The sequence below is a fragment of the Dermacentor albipictus genome, chromosome 1 (genome assembly GCF_038994185.2).
Source record: "Dermacentor albipictus isolate Rhodes 1998 colony chromosome 1, USDA_Dalb.pri_finalv2, whole genome shotgun sequence".
Taxonomy (NCBI): domain Eukaryota; kingdom Metazoa; phylum Arthropoda; class Arachnida; order Ixodida; family Ixodidae; genus Dermacentor; species Dermacentor albipictus.
This window is the reverse complement of record NC_091821.1, coordinates 419,009,529-419,029,237: the sequence shown is the minus strand read 5'-3', so window position 1 is coordinate 419,029,237 and position 19,709 is coordinate 419,009,529. Positions and strand designations below refer to the sequence as shown.

The window sequence follows — 19,709 nt, the reverse complement described above, 5'->3', positions numbered from 1 at the left end:
GTCATCGGTTTAGTACCGGAATGTCGCTGGGGGGTCTCAAATCGTGTCACGCATTTACCTCAATTTCTCGGTTACTAAAGCTCTGTTCGCGATTATATTGACGTCTTAGACGTTCTGGAACATTGCTCTACCACTTTAACTTGACTTTCTGGTAACCTTTAGTGTCCCTTTAATATAGGTGTCGCACTGCACTTAAGATCGCGATCAAAAGTGTCTTTGTGGCACTTGGTAAAACAAACTGACCCTTCGAAGTACGAATTGAAGCACGATCCACGGCAACTCTTCGGTTCGCGAGAAAGTAATATTGACAATAATATGAGCATTGTACACCTGTCAAAACTATGAATAATGCAACAGCTAGAGCACTAAAAACAGTTTTTATTTCCACACACTAAATATGATGGCCCACACAGGTTAAGAAGTTAACAAAAACAGCTTCACTGACATTTCACAAAGCACACACTATTTCTTCGCTGCAGAGTAGACACCCACTGTGACCAGCTCCTTTTGTTGTATCATGATGTCCCTGCACAAGAACAAAGCACAAATAAATGAACACTTGTTTCCCCTTAAGCTCTACAGACTAGGCCATGTTCGATGCTCCCATCATGTTACAAACATTACTTGTTTTTGCTTACTGCTTCTTGTTCACAAATTCAACATTACTATGAAATTTGGGCACACTTGACAGTGGCAAGTGACTAAATTCAAATAAAGAAAGTGCCAGTCAAGCGGAGACACCAGTAATAAACACAAGTGTTAGTGAGACCAGGTAGTAAAATGGATTTCTTCAATTCCTTTTTTTGCTACTACATCAGTGGCAATAACCGTAGTGATAATGACATGCAGGCAAACGGTAAATAGGAGGAAAAATGGAATCTGACATGTTTTCGAAAATAAAACCAGGCAAAATCGGAACACTTCAACTATTGTAGTAAAAGTTTGGCAAAAGTAAAACTATGTTCGAACAAATATATTTCAGTTTGCCAGAGGAGAGAAAATAAATCAGCGACATGAGTTGTGGCATGAAATCGACACACGGAACCAGACACAGACAAGTGCTTTGTATTTTATTCAGAGAAATAACATGTTTATATACACTGGTTCCATGAAAAAACTCAAAAACATAAGATGCAAGAAGAAACAATGAGCAGCGTGTATGACTCAACACTGCTGTGCAGCACATGTATTTGGGAAAGTCAATTCTTTTGGGGGAAAATGGAATGATGAGATGCATATAAACCCTGTGTACTTTGAATTTTTTCTGCTTCAATGATTTCTCATGTGTGTGCACTTGGAGACCTGTACATTACCGAACATTTTTGAAAGTCGAGTTTGCACCTGCATGCGTGTCAGTGGCCTACTCAGGTGGCCATCAGACGACATTCTTTTATTTTAGTGTTAGCATGTTCACGCAGGTGCACATTTAGGCATTGACTTTCCTGGCCTAAGTACAACTTGACTTCCACCACGAAAGTGGAGTGGAGAAAACTACAGTGGTTGCACATGGCACGTACTGCTGTAGGTGCTTCATTGTGCACTGTTATGAATCCTTTTCGACCGCATTTGTTTATGCCCAGATCCTCGGACAGTCTTCTGGGAGCAGAAAGCACTACATTCACACTCACTTTTTTTGCCAAGTCTTTTAGGTTGCGAGATAATCTGTATGTAGAGTGTAACTGCAACATTCTTTCTTCTAATTTCCACAATCTCCTGCCCTTGAGCTTCACCACTGACTTCGTTCTTTACTTTTCTGTACAGCACCTCAATAACAGCAATGATTAACTGCCGTTAGTGTTTGTCTGTGTCTGGTTCCTGTACCCTGTGTCAATTTTGTGTTTCAACTCGACTCATGGTTTACCCTCTAGCCCCTTCCAAGCCTTGCTAAAATATGTTAATTTCACATGACATGCAAGATCACATGCCTAAACCCAGCAGGAATAACACCCTCCAGCAGCAACTTCAAATCACTATAAGAATCCACAGGATATTTCGATTTTTCTGTTTCGTGACACAAACAGCAGTATCATCTTAAAAGGGCACTAAAGGCAAATATTAAGTCAACATGGACTGTTACAATGCCATTCGAGTAACCTTGCAGCACTTGTTTCGTGCAAAGAAACGACTGAACTTTAAGAGAAACTTGGGTTTGGAGCGTCCACATACCTTTAATGCAACTCAAACCGCCTGCCCCTGAGCGGGAAGTGATGACGTTGCATATGCCATCACCGCCCTTTACTGCTGTCAATGAGTAAAACGGCGCCCGACAGACGGCACAGGTTTCTTGCACAAAACGCAAATGCACGACCGTGAAGAAAATGTTTAATTAAATTTTGAGGTTTTACATGCCAAAACCACCATCTTATTATGAGGAACACAATAGTGGGGGACTCCAGATAAATTTCAGGGTATCTACCAACCGGCCATTCTCAGGGATTCTGAATAGTCTGGAAATACTCGGGGAATTTGTGCTTCTATCTGAAAATTACCTAGCTGTAATTTCATTGAAAGGGAACGAAAGTCACGGTGACGCTGGCTCGAGTAACAGAGAGGGATCGTAACGAATCGTCTTTTGACGCCGTATCGTTGGCTAGAGGAGTTGCCAGTGTACAGTCAACGACAGACTTTTCGGACGGCTTCGCGGCACCATCACGTAACCCACAGAGTCAATGCCTGAAATTTTGGACGCAAGAGTCCTTCGCCGTCCAATTTTCCATACTTTTTGCCATGGCCGGAGGTCTCAAACGGCATTAATCAAAGCCACCACTTCCCCCGTTTTGATTACATTGCCGCCTCGAACCAGCGCTCTCGCACGCAGATCCGCTGGCAAGCCGTAGCCACTACCGCGGCAACGTTAGGTCTAGCTGCTTCGATGTTCGCTATTAAGCTTCTCGCCGTTCTTCTCACCACAATGGCACTGACAGCAATGGCACCAACTTTGCCTTTGTGGTCCTCGCGATTGGCTTAGAAGCTCGGAAAGCCAACACTTCGCATAATGCCGGTTCCCGAAAGTCAGCTTCGCCTCCATACAGAAATGTTACGCGGTGAAGCATGCACAAAAGTATAGTGGTGAAGCATAACAAGCGTGGTATGTATTCCTTCATCATACACGTGTGCATCCGCCATCTCTTGTGACAGTACGAGCACAGATATGCCTAATAAGTGTACTGGCAGGTCTTCGTAGCTTTTACGGATGTGCCTAGAGCGAGTTCATTTTTTTCGTATGCCTGATTTTTAGGACGTTTTCGCGGCCCCTAGGGAGTCCGAAATAATTTGGCGGAAGCTTAAGCTTCGCCTTTACGAGTGGAACGTAATAGCATTCAAAGACCCCTGACTGCTTTTCATACTTTCCGGTAACTGCAACTTAAGTAACCATAATGTTTACGGGTAAACGCTGGCAGCGAATGCTATGCACGAAGGCAAGCTTTCTGGTAGAAACACAGCCTTTTGCGTGGGTCGACCTCCCCTTATTGAATTGCACTTTTAATATTTCAGTTTGAGAAGAGATAACAGAAAAGATATGTGCTGTCGGTGTTTTTTTTTCTTTTTCATTACATTTGCTTGCGGGCTGCTGTTCTCAAAATTCCGAGGAATTACTTTGTAAGCAATGAGACACGGTATGAGCAACTTTGGTGGTATTAAGAGTGGTTGGGTTTGCATGTTTCGGAATTTGGTTCGATATTATTTTTGCCTAAGCGACGTCCGACGCCGGATTTTCTGCGACACGAGGCCCTAAACGCTGTCGCGTTAAAATCTAATGACGACTGTACAGCTGACCAAGATAATGCTTCAAATGGTATATTGGGCGAACGCGCGGCGGAAAGCCGACGAGAAGAGAAAGGCCATACGCAATGAGGAATGAACGGAAAAGGAAGCGTGCCATCGCTTCTTTCAAGGAACTTGAGCCCCCACCCTCCCAAATAAGAAACAGTGTTGGCTGACGCCGAGATGCAGGTGTCTCTAATACAAACCAAAATAAACTCTTTAAAGCAGTGAAACGTAACACCGAGGCGTTGTGCGCAGGCTGAGAGTATGTCAGGACAGTTGAGGTTACCAGCTGTTGAGAGAGAATCTCACTTCTGCCTAAGTTCCGGCCTCACGCCAATGAGCTTGCTATCAGTTGATAGAAACAGCTCGTCTTCGAAAATATTTGCTCCTATCATCATCAGCCTGTTTTATGTCCACTGCAGGACGAAGTGCTCTCCCTGCGATCTCCAATTACCCCTGTCCTGTGCCAACCGATTTCATCTAGCGCCCGCGAATTTCCTCATTTTATCGCTCCGCCTAGTCTTCTGCCATCCTCAACTGCATTTCCCTTCTCTTGGTACCCATTTTCTAACCCTAATGGTCCAATGGTTATCTAACCGGCGCATTACATGACCTGCCCAGCAGCTCCATTTTTTTTGTCTTGATGTGAATTACAATATCGTCTATACCCGTTTGCTCTCTGATCCAAACCGTTCTCTTTTTGTCTCTTAACGTTATGCCTAGCAATCTTTGTTCCATCGCTCTTTGCACGGTCCTTATCTTGTTCTCAAGCTTCCTTGTCGGTCTGAAATTCTCTGTCCTATATGTCAGTACTGGTAAAATGCACTGATTGTACACCTTCCAATGATAGTGGTAAGCTTCCAGTTAGGAGCAGACAATGTCTGCCGTATGCGATCCAACCCATTTTTATTCTTCTATGAATTTCCTTCTCATGATCAGGGTTCCCTGTGATTCATGGACCTAGGTAAATGTACTCCTTCACAGACACTAGAGGCTGACTGGCAATCCTGGTCCATCCTATATGCATCTCCTTTTTATTCACATTTGGGAAAGTTCGACAATGAGTTATACCATCTTTTACAAATATATTTTTTTTTGCTGTGCATTTTACTAACCCCACCATTCTGTTTGCTTTTTGAATAAAATAAGCAATACTCCTTACTATTCAAACTGGACTAAGTAGTTTCTTTTTTTATTTTTAGCATGCTTACTAGAGAGACAGCATCAGGCGACATGGTGTTAGGCCGCCTTGACATAAAACAAAGTTCTGTGTCACTTTTCATTAAAGTTTATTTTCTTTCTTTTTCTGTGTCACTTAGGGAATTTCGCAGACCACTCAGGGAAAACCTGGAAAACTCAGCGAATATTGAAGTGCCAACTTGGTAGACACCCTTAAATTTTGACCACTAGGGATTCTTTAACGTGACACCAATGTATGAGACACGGGCATTTTTGCATTTCGCAACCATCGAAAAGCGGCCCCCATGGCCTGGATTTGATCCCACGACTTTGTGCTTAGCAGTGCAACTCCACAGCCACTAAGCCACCCATGGTGTGTCGCCATGGATAAATTGAGCCAAGATAGAGCGTAGGATTCGCCGCTGCAGCTGCTTTTGGTGAAGTGGCGTGAACCATTCAGGCATCCCATGACATCCCATGGATGTGGAATTCTCCGCTACTTGCAGTTTGTGCAAGTTTCAGGAGCCAGAAAAAACAGCGCAGCATTACGCAATAACGATACTGAAACGTGAATGCATGGGCAGCACCAGGTCCTGCGAAAACAAAACTTTTCAACCACCTGCATTGTTGTCAAGGGTAACGCAAATGAGTTTTTCTCTAAATATTGAACAGAACTGAACAATTAGCATTGCCTTCCATATTATGTTGCAATGATATTTTTATTACGAGAGGTTCAGCGCTAGTGACAGAACTATAATGAGGAGCGCTTACGTCATCGGGCTAGTACTTGAACATCCCGGGTGAGTCTCAAATCGTTTCCTGCAGTTACCTCAATTTCTCTATTACTAAAACTTTGTTCGCGATGATATTGATGCCTTAGACATTCTCAAGCAGTAATCTATCACTTTAGCTTGACTAAATATTTGCCTTTTGTGTCCCTTTAACGAATTGACCAGCTACACACAAAGCCAGACTTGTGCACACTGAAAGCATTTACTGCAAGCCAAACTGCACACAACAATTCTGCACAAGATGCTATTGTCACTACGTTGCTCAATGTCAAAAATTACAAATTTTTTTCAGGTTATGACTCCCTGTAATTGTCCATGGTATCATCAACACTTCAACCTTTTCAGTAGTAGGCCTAGAAGAACTGCATTGCAGCAGGAACAGTGATTGAAATAAGCAGCACAAAAATGCTCCTCTATGCCAGTGTTTTACTTGTAGCGGAAGGAAAGAAACTAGGAGGGTGCATGACCTCGTGTCCTTGCAAGCTGCCTTTCTGCAAAGCCGTCCCCCTTGCTTTTTTACGTGAAGCTTTCTTTGCAAGCCCTCCTGGACTTTGGTGACCATAACTGCTGCTGCTGTCTTGCCAAATAGCTCATGCAACATTACTCGTATAACGAACTGACCCATACGTAGCCCCACCTGTATTACCCCTATACATATGCTGGTGTCCGACTCTGTTCTCTACAGAATTTGTGTACACAAAAGAGTTAGCATTCCTTGACGCGCATATGAATTAGGCATTTCTTGTTCATACATTCGTATCTTGTATTTTTCTCTAAACACATCTGCACATGTGCCTGTTTCATATATATTGCATGCTGGCGTTGACGAATAAACAGTTGAAAGTAGCGCCTGTCCTGTGTATGACCTTCCTTTCGTTCCGTGTCTCGTTTGTGCTTTAAAAATATTTGTCAGGTAACATTACACGGGACAGTGCCTAGTACCTCGCTGGCTGAAGTGCTGAGCAAATGATTGGTTAAAGCAAACGATTGATTGACGTGCTGAGTACGATTTGGTTAATGCGAAATTTCTGAGAAATACTGTTGTTTATTCATTTTATCTGCTTTCAAAAATTTTTCTGCAGTATTTAGATACCCATCAGCTACCTGCTGATTGGAATGTTGAAAAGGTGGTCCCACTTCACAAGTCCAGTAGCAAAAATTCGCCCCTCAACTACTGTCCAATTTCCCTCACCAGCATTCCTTGCAAGGTTATTGAACATAATTTGTACTCACATTTAGGAAAGCACTTAGACAATAATTCATTTTTCACAAAAGCACAACATGGTTCCCAAAAAAAAGCTTCTCTTGTGAAACTCAACTTCTTTCTTCTACTCACAGCCTTCATCTTATTCTTGACAAAGGTTCATTTGCAGACTATTTTCTTTGATTTCGCCAAGGCCTTCAACAAAGTATGTCATAAATTGCCTCTACTTAAACTTAGTAAACTTAATCTTGATCCTAACCTGTTTGCATGGCTTGAACGTTTGCTCCTTAATCAGTCACAGTATGTTGTGTCAAATTATCATATGTCCTCATTTAATCCCCTAGACTCTGGTGTGCCCCAATGACCAGTTATAGGCCCTGTTCTTTTCTTAATTTACAATAACGATTTACCTAATGACGTTTTTTCTAATATGTACCTTCTCACAGATGACTGTTATCCTCCGTGAAATCTCAGACAAATCTGATAAATTCTTACAAGATGATATAAACACTATCTCGAACTGGTGTGATGTGTGGTTAATGCAACTTTACATGTAACTAAACGTAAATGTATGCATGTAACTCGCAGCAATATTTCCCTGCCAAACTATTACCTTAACGATACTCCCCTAGAAGTCATAACCTCCTATATATACCTAGGCGTCCACATAACCTCGTCACTTTCCTGATCGTGGCACATTGACAAGGTAATTCACAATACTAACCGCATGCTAGGTTATCTTCGCCGAAATTTTTCTTCTGCTCCTACAGCATTAAAATTTATCTTATACAAAACGCTTATTAGGAGCAAAATGGAGTACGCCTCATCCATCTGGGACCCGCACCTTGAAACTCTTATTCAATCACTTGAACTAATCCAAAACAATGTTGCGTGTTTCATTTATAATGATTATAGTCGCGCATCAAACGTAACTGCCACGAAAAACTCTTTGCCACAAACTGCTCCTCTCTCAGCCTGACGTAAGTGTTTTCACGTTGCTTTATTTCATAAACTATATTTCCACAATTCCTACCAGTGTGATAACCTTATATCATCTCCTACTTACATTTCCTCTTGCATTGATCATAGCCATAAGGTTGTAATAATTCAATGCAACGCCAGAACCTGTCACGAATCCTTTATTCCTAGGACCTCTCATGAATGGAACCACTTTCCTGGCGCAGTTGTCGCAATCAAGGACAACTCAAAGTTTCGTTCGGCCTTATCAGACATAATCACTCCAGGATACAATTAACTAAGCAATTTTGCTGTAGTAACTAACCACCTTTCACTGCTTTGTTATTTACTTATGTATACGTTTCTTGCCCACTCCCCTCTGTAACACTTCTGTCTTGAGGGCAAAATAACATAAAATAAAAGCAAACCCAAAAGTATAAAGGAAATGTAAAACGTGCAAATTGAACAGGTGATACCAAGGCCCTTCGTTTCTTTTGAAAATGTGTTTCCCAAGTGAGGACACCATATAAAGCTGTGTTGTACTCACTACAGCTGCAATGTCTCACTGGTGATACAAGCTGTACAGTGTGGGTCACTGAAGTGCTGAGCTATGAAAGCAAATTCTGATAGAATGTTGTGCACTCAGAAGTACAGTGTTCATGATCAAAAATAGCGTACAGCGCAAAGGACAAGGACAGTGATAGACGAAATGTCATCTATCACTGTCCTTGTCCTTTGCACTGTACGCTATTTTTGATCATGAATTACCAACTAGCCCAAGCAACCACCCTAGTTTACAGTGCATGTTCATGTCTGCGCACTTCCTGTGTCACGTGGTCTGCCCTGTGCTCGTGAATTGCTATGTTCGAGACGTTTGCCTTTCGGTACAACACCTGCACTTGTGCAAAACTCGACAGCAAATAAGCTTGGCAAGATACACTCGGATGTCACTTACAGTGAATCAGATTCGAGGTGTATGGTGGGAGTCGTGTCACACGATGGGTCGATTTCCTTAGCCAAACTAGCTAACGTTGCAATCACCCCGGCAGACTTAAGCTGCACTGGTCCCGAACCTGAAAGTGACACAATTCAAAATTTTAAACAATGGTAAAAAGTGCTCTCAACGGTGACAATGCGCCCTATCATGCTACAAGGTGTGAAGTGGAAAGTAATACACTTATCTATACATGTACACCGACTGACACAGAACAATTGCAGAGTTAACACTTACTGTGCAGAGCCAAGCCATGTCTGTCAGCGCAAATTACTCCAACTGCTCCAGCGTCCACGCTGAAAATAACAATAATAACAATAATAATAAAACGAAACCAATCCTGCAATATTATCTGCGAGTACGAGAACAGAGAACAAGCTATGTTAAATGCAGACTACAGCACTCTCGGCATTGAAAGAGGACTCTGGTATGGTTCACAATAACATATCTTAACTTTGGACCTCGTCGTCGTACGCGATAATAGTAAACACGACATACAACTTACATCTCTTCCAAGCACTTAGCCAGCGGAGCTTCCATGCTTTCAATACAGGGGCGAGTTAAGCGGGCAATGTCCCCAATATTCCAACCGCACGTAGTCGCAATGTGCAGATCCAAACAAAACTTCGTAAAGGCTAGCGGCTCTTTAACACACCCACTACATAAAAGATGTTTTGGCCGTTTCGGTGACGATGTTGTTGTGTCACATGACACAGAGAGTCAAACCGCTGGTCAAGTCATTGCCTCCTGGCCAAGCCTAGCCAAGGCTGGGTGAATCGGACATGAATCGGGAGCCTTTACGTGAGCGGGAAGTTTGAAGGCGTTATTTTTCGTAGTCGTATAACCTTGACCTGTGCGTCGAAAATTGCCGAAAACTCCTCCGGCGCAACCCCATGCACATGTGCGAAGAGAGAGAGAGGAGGGGGCACGCGCGATTAGCCAACACCACTTAGATAGCACAATAAGGCTTGTCTACTCCGATGCATGACGTCCCGCTGTCTGGCCCGAAATATCCATTGACAAGGCTGGCGTGATGTAAGCGCTGACGCCAAAATCACTGTCGCCTACTCGGGAACATCCCCATTAGGTTCCGTGGCAGTCGGGTCAGGTGATGACGTCATGGATCGGAGTGAAAAGGCCTAGGTGGTGTCAGTGGTGTTGGATTAGCTGCGCCAGTAGTGACATTGTTGAACTCGGCGCAGCCGGGCGCGCGCGCAGCGGTTTCGCTCCGGTTCCGAAATGGGTAGCTGCCAGGCGTCATACGTACTCTTTAGGAGCAGGCAGCTTTCGACCAGAAACGCCGCGAGCAGAACCGGGAACGAGCTCGTCTACGCCGTGCCGATGCTGCAGACCTGGCACAAGAACAGGCTCGTGCAGCCGAGCGCAAGTAGCAACTGCGTACCACGTATCAGGCAGCCCACCAAGCCGTCGTTTAATGAACCGCCGCGATTAACCTAGTGATAAACAGGGCTGCACGCTTTAGCTTCGCTGGTTAACCATGTGTACGGAGTGCTTGGGCGGTGATTTTTTTTTTCTTGTTCATTTGCACTTTCCAGATACGCTGGCGGCCCGACGCGCATTTTTTTCGAAGCCGCAGAGCGATGATCGGTTCCTAGCTTATGTGGCTTTTGCAGCTTTCAGCGCTTTTCGGAAAGACAACAAACGACCGACTGCTGACAGATAACCAAGTGCCGATTGTGCCACAATGCAGAAGCCATGGAATATCGGTGAAGATTATATATAAGCCTGCACCATTTTCTGAAGGCCAAGAAATGAAAGAACTGGGTGAGAAAGCTGTGAGAAAAGCAAATGTGAGCTGCTTTTTTTTCCTGAGTTTATTTTGTTTCACTGTTGAAAATGACATCAAATTCCTGGTTAATGTGGCTGAATAGGAGTGCTGTTCTTTCAGATACAGTTCAGCCAAGAGAGAGAGACGGGAGGAAGGGAAGGCAGGGAGGCTAACTAGAATTTTTTCCAGCTTGCTACCGTACACGTGGGGAGAGAAATAAAGGAGTGAAAAAGAGAGAATTAGACAAGTCTTGCTCACACTTTCACATGCACTAAGCCAGACGCAGTGTATCTAAGTTGTACACTCCAAAATACAAGTTTTTTGCCACAAGTTAAAACACACACACACACGTGTTGTAACAAAAGACAACAAGGGCCACCCGTGTTGTCTTTAGGTGTCTTCCTTTAGTGTGTGTTTTAACTTGTGGCAAAAAACATGTCTTTTAGCAAGCACCAACTAGGCCAACAAGCAGTTCTGTTGCATCAGACTACAGTCTGTCGCCCTCAGGTATTGTAGAAGAGCTCAAGTGGCTTACTCGGCTGATGAGCTGCAAGGCCAGGCTCGTTTTGCTTCTGCAAATCTGCATTTTCTTTGATTTTCTTTCTTCTGGATTTGCTTCTGCAAATGCTTCGGCACATTTGCTTCTGCAAATGGCCGATTGTCCAGTCTATTCAAGGCACACTGGAGAGTCTGGTGTTATTTATCGAAGCGAGTTTTTGTACCAAAATGCAGATGCTAGACAGTCATGATATCGAACATGGATTACTAGCAAAGGCTGCCGCCCAACAGTAAACAGGCCTTATAACTCAAAAGCTTTGTACATTCAGACTGTTTCCTTGTAATTTCACTATTCTAAAAAAAGCATTGTGCAACTAAAATGATATGCCATCAGGCATGCCTCTCACCATGAATTAATGCAACATATACTTTAGGTAGCAGCGTCACCTCCTGTGCAAGCTTCTTTCATTCCCAAATGGTTGCGTGCCCAGAATTTGACTGACTGCCAGGTGTCTACTCTTGCACATTACAGAGATGTCAGAAAACATGACAAAATCGTATTGACATTCACAGCATTGGTTCCATTACAAACTTCAACCTTTATTATATGACGTTAGCTTTTTACAGTGCTTGTTATTTGCAAACAAGTAGCTTAGCACAAACTGCAGTGCTCGTGCATGGTCTCCTCAATTTCATCCCATAAAATGTAACTGGCATTATATGCAGTCTCACATTCCCTGAGACACCTTTGTGTCTCTTTCAAAAGGCCAAAGATTGTGCTGAGCAACACTACTGACCTCCAAACCGGCTGCTTCTCAATACGTGTATGCTTCCTTGACCCCTCCATCAGCTCTGTCCCTACCATGTTGAACTGCCGTGCCACCTGTGAGTGCTGGAATTGCAGCCTACTCTTCAGGGCTCTCCTAGAGTTTCTGAAGGCAACCAGGCTGTCTAGCTACCACTAGAAGCCTGCCTTGCTACTGTACTGCTTGCAGACGGTGCTGCCAATTGTCATTCATTCTATTCTCTCCCCTTTCCCTCTCCCTTAAAGGCACCAAGCCGTGCTCCCAGCAGGAAAGCAGAAATGGTGCCTCTTTCCTTTATGCAACCATAAATTTCTCTCTCTAGCATGGGCGGTACTAACCTGGCTAAAGGCTACTAGAGGGTGCACAGATTTGCTTCACATCTCTCTCTCTTTCACTCCCCTATCCTCTCCCATGCAGGGTAACAAACTGGACAAGGTCTATTTACCTTGCCTTTCTTCTTTCTACCTCACTCTCTTGCCCAACTTGTAGAACCATTTTGAAAGGATTTAGAACTCGCTGTAGACTATGAAATACAGAGAATTTAGAACAGCTATCACACATGCTGGTGAAGTCAGACGCCTTTCATGAATACTGTAGTACGTAGCCTCACATAGAATCTTTTTGAGTGCAACGAATAAGGAGAATCTTCAGAAAGTGCTGCCCCTGCCGTGCCTCACTACCTTTCTTTCGTTTTAGCCACTTCTACTGTGCTCGAAAGTCTGTACCTTAATGCTAGCTCTGCCCAGGCAGGCCCATGTACTACTCAATGCGCGGAAAAATGTTTTACTCCATATATGGTTTGGTCATTGGTGATGAGGCTCTCCATCTGTCTGTGCTTTCTGTCGTGGTCGTAGCGGTCGATAACTGCAATGTTGGTGGGGTGGCGGTATTTTCACCACCATGCAGGTGGTATCGCTACCTTATCACCAATTAAAGGTCTATCTCTTCTACTTGTCGTCCCAATAATGAGCATTGTATACAGTTCCCCAGGCAGTCCTGGGCTGTTCAGGGCGACAAGTCAAGGAGAGCATATGGCACACTTCACCATACTGTTTCTAAGGCTTTCATGGTTTTCTGTTTATGCCTAATGCCTGTTCTTTGTTCGGCCGTAGGCATTGCAGCCATGACGTCACAAAGCCTGTCCCACGGCCATTGTGTTTACAAGTGCATAGCAAATGTAGCAACAAGGATTTTAGAAGGTTAAATAAAATAACAGTCGAACAACACATGCCTTTGAATTTGTAAAAACTCACACATGCATCCTGCACATAAAAAGGATGACCCTAGGAAGTATGAAAGTTCAGAAATATAATAAATTTTTATTTGATAATAAAGCTGGTAAGTTTGCGAACTTTGCAGCGTGAAAAAATAAAGGAACCGAAGGAGTAGGGGGATGTGTTTCTTCCGAGCAGCAAGAAAGTTACACAAAAAATGCAAATAGAAAATTGTGGAGTACAAAGTTTGCAGGATTGAAATTTATTGGAAAGCTTGATATAAAATTTTGTAAACTCATCGATCATGTAGAATCGGGTTGTGTGGGGGCATGAGAAGGAACCGTTTGCGTTCGTTTCACTTATGCGGCCCAAACTGATAATGCCAGCTGATGCTATGAACGCCAAAAGCAGAGGATGCGCTTGGATTTACGGGAGAAACCTCAGAAGAAATAAAGCAAGAGGACCGAAAGTTGCCTTGCAACATGATGGTGAAAAGTTTAGGGAATTCAGGATACAAACACTTGCAACAATTCAATTTTCTGGCATGTATAAATGTCCAAGAGAGCGTTTAGAAAAAAAAAGGAAAAACTGGCAAATGACATGTTGGTGTGGAGGCTGAGCCAGCAGCGGGCACTCAGAAAACCTGACTGCGCCAGTGGAAAACTGGCCAGGCAGCAATCCTAAAAGTTGGTCTTTAAATGCTGGACCTGGTGTCATCGGCAGCCACATTATGACAAAGAGCAACATTTTCGGACTTTGCATAGCAGTACATCTTGCCAGAATTATGTTCGTAAACAATGAACAAAATAGTGCTGCATGCACTTCTTCGGACTACACTCTTGTGTAGCAGCTGCAGCAATTGTAAGAATGAAGTTAGCCAGTGTAAGATGATGATGTGGCACATACAATAGCAAATTACTTCAGGCGCTCTGATGCCGCCATTTTTCTCTATTCAGGTTTTTTTACCTTCCTTTAGCACAAAAACTTACGATAAGTGGCGAGTCATCTTTTCTTCATTGAATTTTTATTGATTTATTTTGTTAAATGAAGGCTCATATACCCTCTGAACCATATAAAAAATACTGGCAAGCATCAGAGCACTCTGAATAATTTACTATGGTACACGTTCCTGCAAGTCAGTTTCTGTTTCATTAACCAGTAGGTGGACGTCTCGCAACACTAAGAAATGCTGGCTTGCTCCATTTTTTGTGATCACTGCAGCTTTCACTTGCGAGTGCAGCCTGGAGAAACATGCGCACCACACATTAAGTTCTTTTACGAGCAACACCATCATACCTAGCCTTGTTTCTTTGCGGCATCAAAAAATATTGCTCAGTGGCATGGCATCAAGACAGTGCCAATGACGCCCAGTCTTCATACTTGCCATTGCTTTACGTGTGAGAAGTGCGCTGTCAAATGTCTACAATATCTAAAATACATGTCAGTACTCCTACCCAGGCTCAGGTCTCCCATGAGGGGGCTTTGAAGCCTTGCCTCGTCGCTGCCTCTCGGGCTTGCTGGACAGCCCACTCCTGTGTCTTGAGGTTGGAGCTGTGCAGAGCGGCGGCCCACTTCGACGCAAGAGCCTCCGGAGCTACTGCCATTGCAGCTGATGTAATACGATACTCCCACAACATCTGTGACAGCATCACTCTACTTTCCTGACATAATTTGCAAAGAGCAGTCGGGTATTGCGTGGGGAAAATGTGCTGCAATCGCACCGGACTGGGGAAGGTTTGTGTTTGCTATTGTCGCCAGACAACTGCCTGGCGATGTTTCAGCATGGGGTGAGGTGGGGGCAGCAACCACCTGCCTAGATGGTAGTGCTTGGTGATGTCCTTGTACCTGACCAAGCGTTCTCGCGTGTTTTGAACCAGGAGTTCCGAACTCAAAGAGGCGGTCTCCGATTCTGCGCGGCGAGTCAGTTCTCGCACAGAGCGGTGTGTTACCTCGTCTTTCCTTAGAATCTGGAGAGCTTCGGAGGAAATGTGCCCCCGTGCGTAGTTGCGAACTGCGGATTGTGAGTCGCTAAAAACTACAGCCAGGCATTTTTGCTTCACATAATTTACCTTGGCACTACTTTCAACCTCCTTGGTTGGGCAAACAGCCTGGAACGCAAGCACTGCTAGGCACTCAAAACACTCGAATGGGTATGCGATTGCCCAGTGCGTATTTACCCATATGTGCTGCAGCAATGAACATTGGAACTTTTCCTAGCCAATGTTGGCAGGCAGCCACTTTCAGTGGGCCGAAGGCCCAACATTAAACCTGTGAAGCAGACAGGAACACTATTAGAATTCCTGCACAACACAGGACTAGATGCGTGGCTTTGGTACAGTTGCTGTGCAACGTATATATGCTTCCCCTCATTCCTTATCATTCATCACTACGCTCCCCCCTTTTTTAAATAATAGGCCAGAGCACCTTATGAGGCTGACCTTTGTCCTGTAAACAAAATTTTTTATGTATGCCTCGGAAGGGTTTGCAGAGATTTGGTATAGCCTTTTTTCAGTTTCATGGTAATGAATGAGCAATGGCTGGCTCCTCAGCATGTGTTGATGGCATAACTCCATGCCAGTGCATACTGTGCATTTTTACATGCCAAGAAAACCTGCCCACAAGCTGCTGTTCTATCATAACTTACCTCCATTATGCCACTACACATGAATAGTACAGTAAGCCATAGTACATCAGTTAGCACCCTAGTTAACTGGTATGCTCCTAAGAATTGCTTATGGGTTTATTCCTCACTAAGGCAGGTAAAGCAAGCAGACATTCTAAGCTAAGCAAACACTTTGATGTATTGCATAACACTTGCAACAGGCAAGTTTGGGCTGCATTTTGATACAAACTATTATTCACTTTTTATTCTCCCTTTGTCTTAGGCTGTGATGCTGCCCTTGACACCACGATAGGCTGTGCAGTGGTGTGATGTGTGACGAGAAGAATGAAAAGCAAGAAGAGTTCAGAATGCACCCCTTCACAACATTATCAAGCAAGTGCCGAGTGGACAGCTACTCAATGACACATGAAAGGACAGTAGAACGAATTTATATTCTACTACTGTGCACTCTTCTGTAGCCGTGTACTTGTTACTGTGCAATGTAGAAAGTAGTGCAACCATCACCTGCCATAGGTTGGTTTCCTCAACGCAATGTAACAGTAATGCCTATCAAATCACAGCTGCACCTGCCACTGAGCTGAAATGGTCAGATTTGTTGATTAATAGGAATGAGAGGAAGTCGTCCACTGATGTGTTACAGCTAAAACAGTTTATGCCAAAAATGTAACGCCCGACGGTCAGATTGCTGCAAGACTTAAATGTACGGGAGCATGCTTGCTCATTTGCTTCTTAGATCTACTGACCAAACAGGTGACACATGTGCTACCAAATAAAAGCTAGCTCTAGCTGTACCTAATAGCCATTAGTTGTATGGCTCGCATCGACTGTGTGTGAGCAATGTTTATGCACTATAAAAATGCTTGCCGCTCTGTACAAATGTAGATCTCATTGCTTGTAGACAAGTTTACAAGTGCTTTAAAAAACCGTGGTATAATAAACTTTGCCCGACAGTATTTATCTTGCTGACAGAGCGGTCACACACTTTTTCAAGCAAACTGTTTTCGTTTCCTTTTTTGGCCATTTTTGTGGTTGGTGGTCGGACTTTCACAGCAGACACAAAGGTGCCGATGAAAATGGTACATGCTGTCATACAACCAAGTTATGGGACGAGTTCATCAGCGAATGCCAACTAGGGATACACATGCTGTCGCACATGACCTTTGCAGCATCTGAAGGTTTAGACGCTGTGATGGAGTGCTCAGCAAGGATAGCACTCCCCTTCTCTCATTGCACTCTCCCCCTGTGATGGCTGCAGAAGAGAGCTCCAGGGAAGGGGAGGAGAATGCCAGTCATCTTCTACACTGGCACCACTGGAGACAACTCGCATATGATAAATTGACTATATGTAAAGCTACATATGTTAGCACTACAAATGTGCTGATTAATGGCTTTGTTTTCAATAGAACCACGCAATGAAACAGCAAAAGCGCCATCTAAATATCTCCGCTATAACAAATTACACATGATGAAGTGCATTGTTGCTTTAATAAAGCAAACAAACTTTCTAGAAGCATTAGGCTATCACTTACATTGCTAATCGTCATTGATGGAGTTAGTGAAAATTATGTTCATTGCTCCTGTCTAACTATACTGTACGAGTGCAAATGGTGCTTTATTGAGTAATCTTCAATTTTTAACATGGAAGAACGACTTGGCTAAGCATGCTTTTATAGTAGATAGCACGGATGTCAGTGCAAGCTCAATCAATGCGATTGGTTTGTGATGTGGTGTGAGGCTTCTTTCGTTACGTGATGTGCTGAAGTTATAGGATTTAAAAAAAAAAGAGTGTCCATAAATAAGGGCACAAACATCAGCTCATGCCAAAACTTGTTGAGCCTATCTGCTTTTTCTAAGTGCAACATCAGATTAAAGCATAAGGCTATTTATTGCAATGCCAAAGGAAGGGACACGAGACACAATGCTGGTGAAAACATACTGCTGAAATTTTACTTTTAGGAACTGAGCTGTCATGACACACTCCCCTTTCACAAATATTGCAGCACTTCTGAACTAAAGCTTCTATGTCCAATTCACCCAGTCAAAGAAGATAATAATTTTGCCTCTGTGAAGAGGGACATATAGAGTAGCAGGTGGCAGAGGCTTTAGGTGAAGCCTCAGTCTGATCATGGAAGACAATAAAATGAAGTCTTGATATTTTCCAACCGTTTACATACAAAAAGCTCCAACAACAAATTAGCACTTGATAACAGGAAACTGCCCTTGAGCCTACAATGATGAGGGGAAAAAAATAAGGATAATAATAATAAAAAAAAACAATGACATGATTTGTCGTAACAATACATTGTAACACATGCAACTTGACCATGACAGCGGCACAGCACTGATGATCTCTAACAATGTTTGGTTGCAACCTCGTTTCGTTCACATTCGGAGTGAATATCACCGGTTCATGGGAAGGTGTGCAACCACCATGTCATTCCCATTCAAGCCAGTTCCCAGGGGAACACAAAGAAGGTAAAGACACACACAACCCCAACCACATAGGTAAAATCAACTTGGCCCATTTGCATTCCAGAGCTGCTGTTGCTGTAATGCATTTGGCATACAGCAAACTCGCTTGGACTAAGAGGGAATGACGAAAAGTGATTGAACAGCACAGGAAGATGGAAGAAATAGGAACACTGCTGAGTGAAACGCACACCGCGCTCCCTGTTCCGGGGTTCCACACAGCTGTCTCTCAAGGAATGTGGCGAACGGCAGGCACACCACAAATCACACAATCGCTACCAGTCCCGAGAAAAAGTGGCAGTCTCTGCTGAAAGAGTTGCATCACAACCCAAGTGGAACTGATGGAAGCTGTTGCGGCACAGAGCCTTGCAGCGAGAGCATGCCCTCATCGCACTGGTTTTACAGCTTCGTTCCTTCACCTGTTCCACAAGGTGACACGACCCAAGCTGGAATTCACGTGCCTGAACTCTTGCAGGACATTTATAGAACATTTGGATGCACTTGGAAAAGTTGCAGCTCTGCATGTAACTGACAATACACACAATAGAAAAAAAGAAAAGAAATTGCAGTTTGGGCCACATCTAAGCACGTCGTTATTTGCATGGGTGACAATAGCGGTGTGCGACCGGTCGCAGCGAAGTGAACGAGAGGGCCGCGCAGCAATAATTTACACTCTGGAACAACCCCGTCCACAAAGTACAGCACAACAGCAGTTCTTATTGTGCTCCCAGAGCGAACGCAGAAAAGTATGCTACGGAAAGGCTTGACACACAAGCTAGACTTCTAGGCTCTCCACATTGCGTCCTCACAGTCTTTTTTTTTTTTTCTTCTTGTTGCAACTGCTTCCCAGATGCAAGCCTGTAATTGCAGCTCACACAACAGCAAGCAGACACAGCACGCACGTTCGGCAGCCACTTCTTGTGCAAAATCAGCAAAGGCACGTGTGCACCAGTCTGCAAAACGGTGCCAGCGGCAGCAGCTGTGTCCTGCAGTTGCTGTGTGTGGCTCCCTCTGTGGTCTCTTGCCGTCGTAGAGAAGGGCTGCTTGCTTGCAAGTTTGCTTGTGTACTGTGTGAATGCTGCTCGCGGCTGGCCATGTCGGGGGAGAAAGTCCTACTGCTTGACACCTAGGAGGCCTGCCACTTGAACTTCCCCTGCATGACCCACCGCTGTGAAGCCCGGCCATCGCACTCCCTCAGCACGGGGAGAGAGGGATCCTTGGACTCTGGCTGGTCAAGGCAGCGTGCCGTGTTGACGTGCTTGAACGACTGCTCCTGCAAGAGGGCATAACAAGCCCTATGTCAAATAGAAGCACTCAAAGGTAGGTATGTTGGTGGAAATTCCTGTTTCAAGCGGGCAGCACCACGCAACAGGGTCGAGATGAAAAAAAATAATAAATGCTCCGAGGTATTACATAC

General features: G+C 44.0%; 2 protein-coding genes and 1 long non-coding RNA gene across 9 annotated transcripts in view; 1 reads left to right on the top strand and 2 right to left on the bottom strand.

Annotated features, from left to right (window-relative positions):
- Positions 1-360: 360 nt before the first annotated feature.
- Positions 361-9,585, bottom strand: LOC135900408 (ragulator complex protein LAMTOR5 homolog). Its single transcript, XM_065429905.2, has 4 exons — positions 9,399-9,585; positions 9,131-9,189; positions 8,855-8,972; positions 361-526 (listed from the first exon to the last, which is right to left on the bottom strand). The coding sequence occupies exons 1-4, from the start codon at positions 9,431-9,433 to the stop codon at positions 463-465; spliced, it is 276 nt and encodes a 91-aa protein (XP_065285977.1). The 5' UTR covers positions 9,434-9,585; the 3' UTR covers positions 361-462.
- A 188-nt stretch (positions 9,586-9,773) lies between these two features.
- LOC135900410 (uncharacterized) lies at positions 9,774-18,851 on the top strand. 4 transcript variants are annotated; one of them, XR_011511460.1, is made up of 4 exons: positions 9,774-9,928; positions 10,450-10,678; positions 14,659-14,814; positions 16,086-18,851. It is a non-coding gene; the product is annotated as an uncharacterized lncRNA (long non-coding RNA). The 4 variants fall into 4 exon arrangements; XR_011511459.1 differs by having other exon boundaries at positions 10,450-10,704; XR_010563860.2 differs by lacking the exon at positions 14,659-14,814.
- The window catches only part of Pgant5 (polypeptide N-acetylgalactosaminyltransferase 5), a 343,624-nt gene continuing 341,657 nt past the window's right edge, over positions 17,743-19,709 (bottom strand). For all 4 annotated transcript variants that reach the window (XM_065429901.1, XM_065429902.1, XM_065429903.1 and 1 more), the window contains one exon: positions 17,743-19,565. In XM_065429901.1, the coding sequence (XP_065285973.1) occupies positions 19,419-19,565 (147 nt within the window). In that variant the 3' untranslated portion in view covers positions 17,743-19,418. The remainder of the gene's footprint in view (positions 19,566-19,709) is intronic.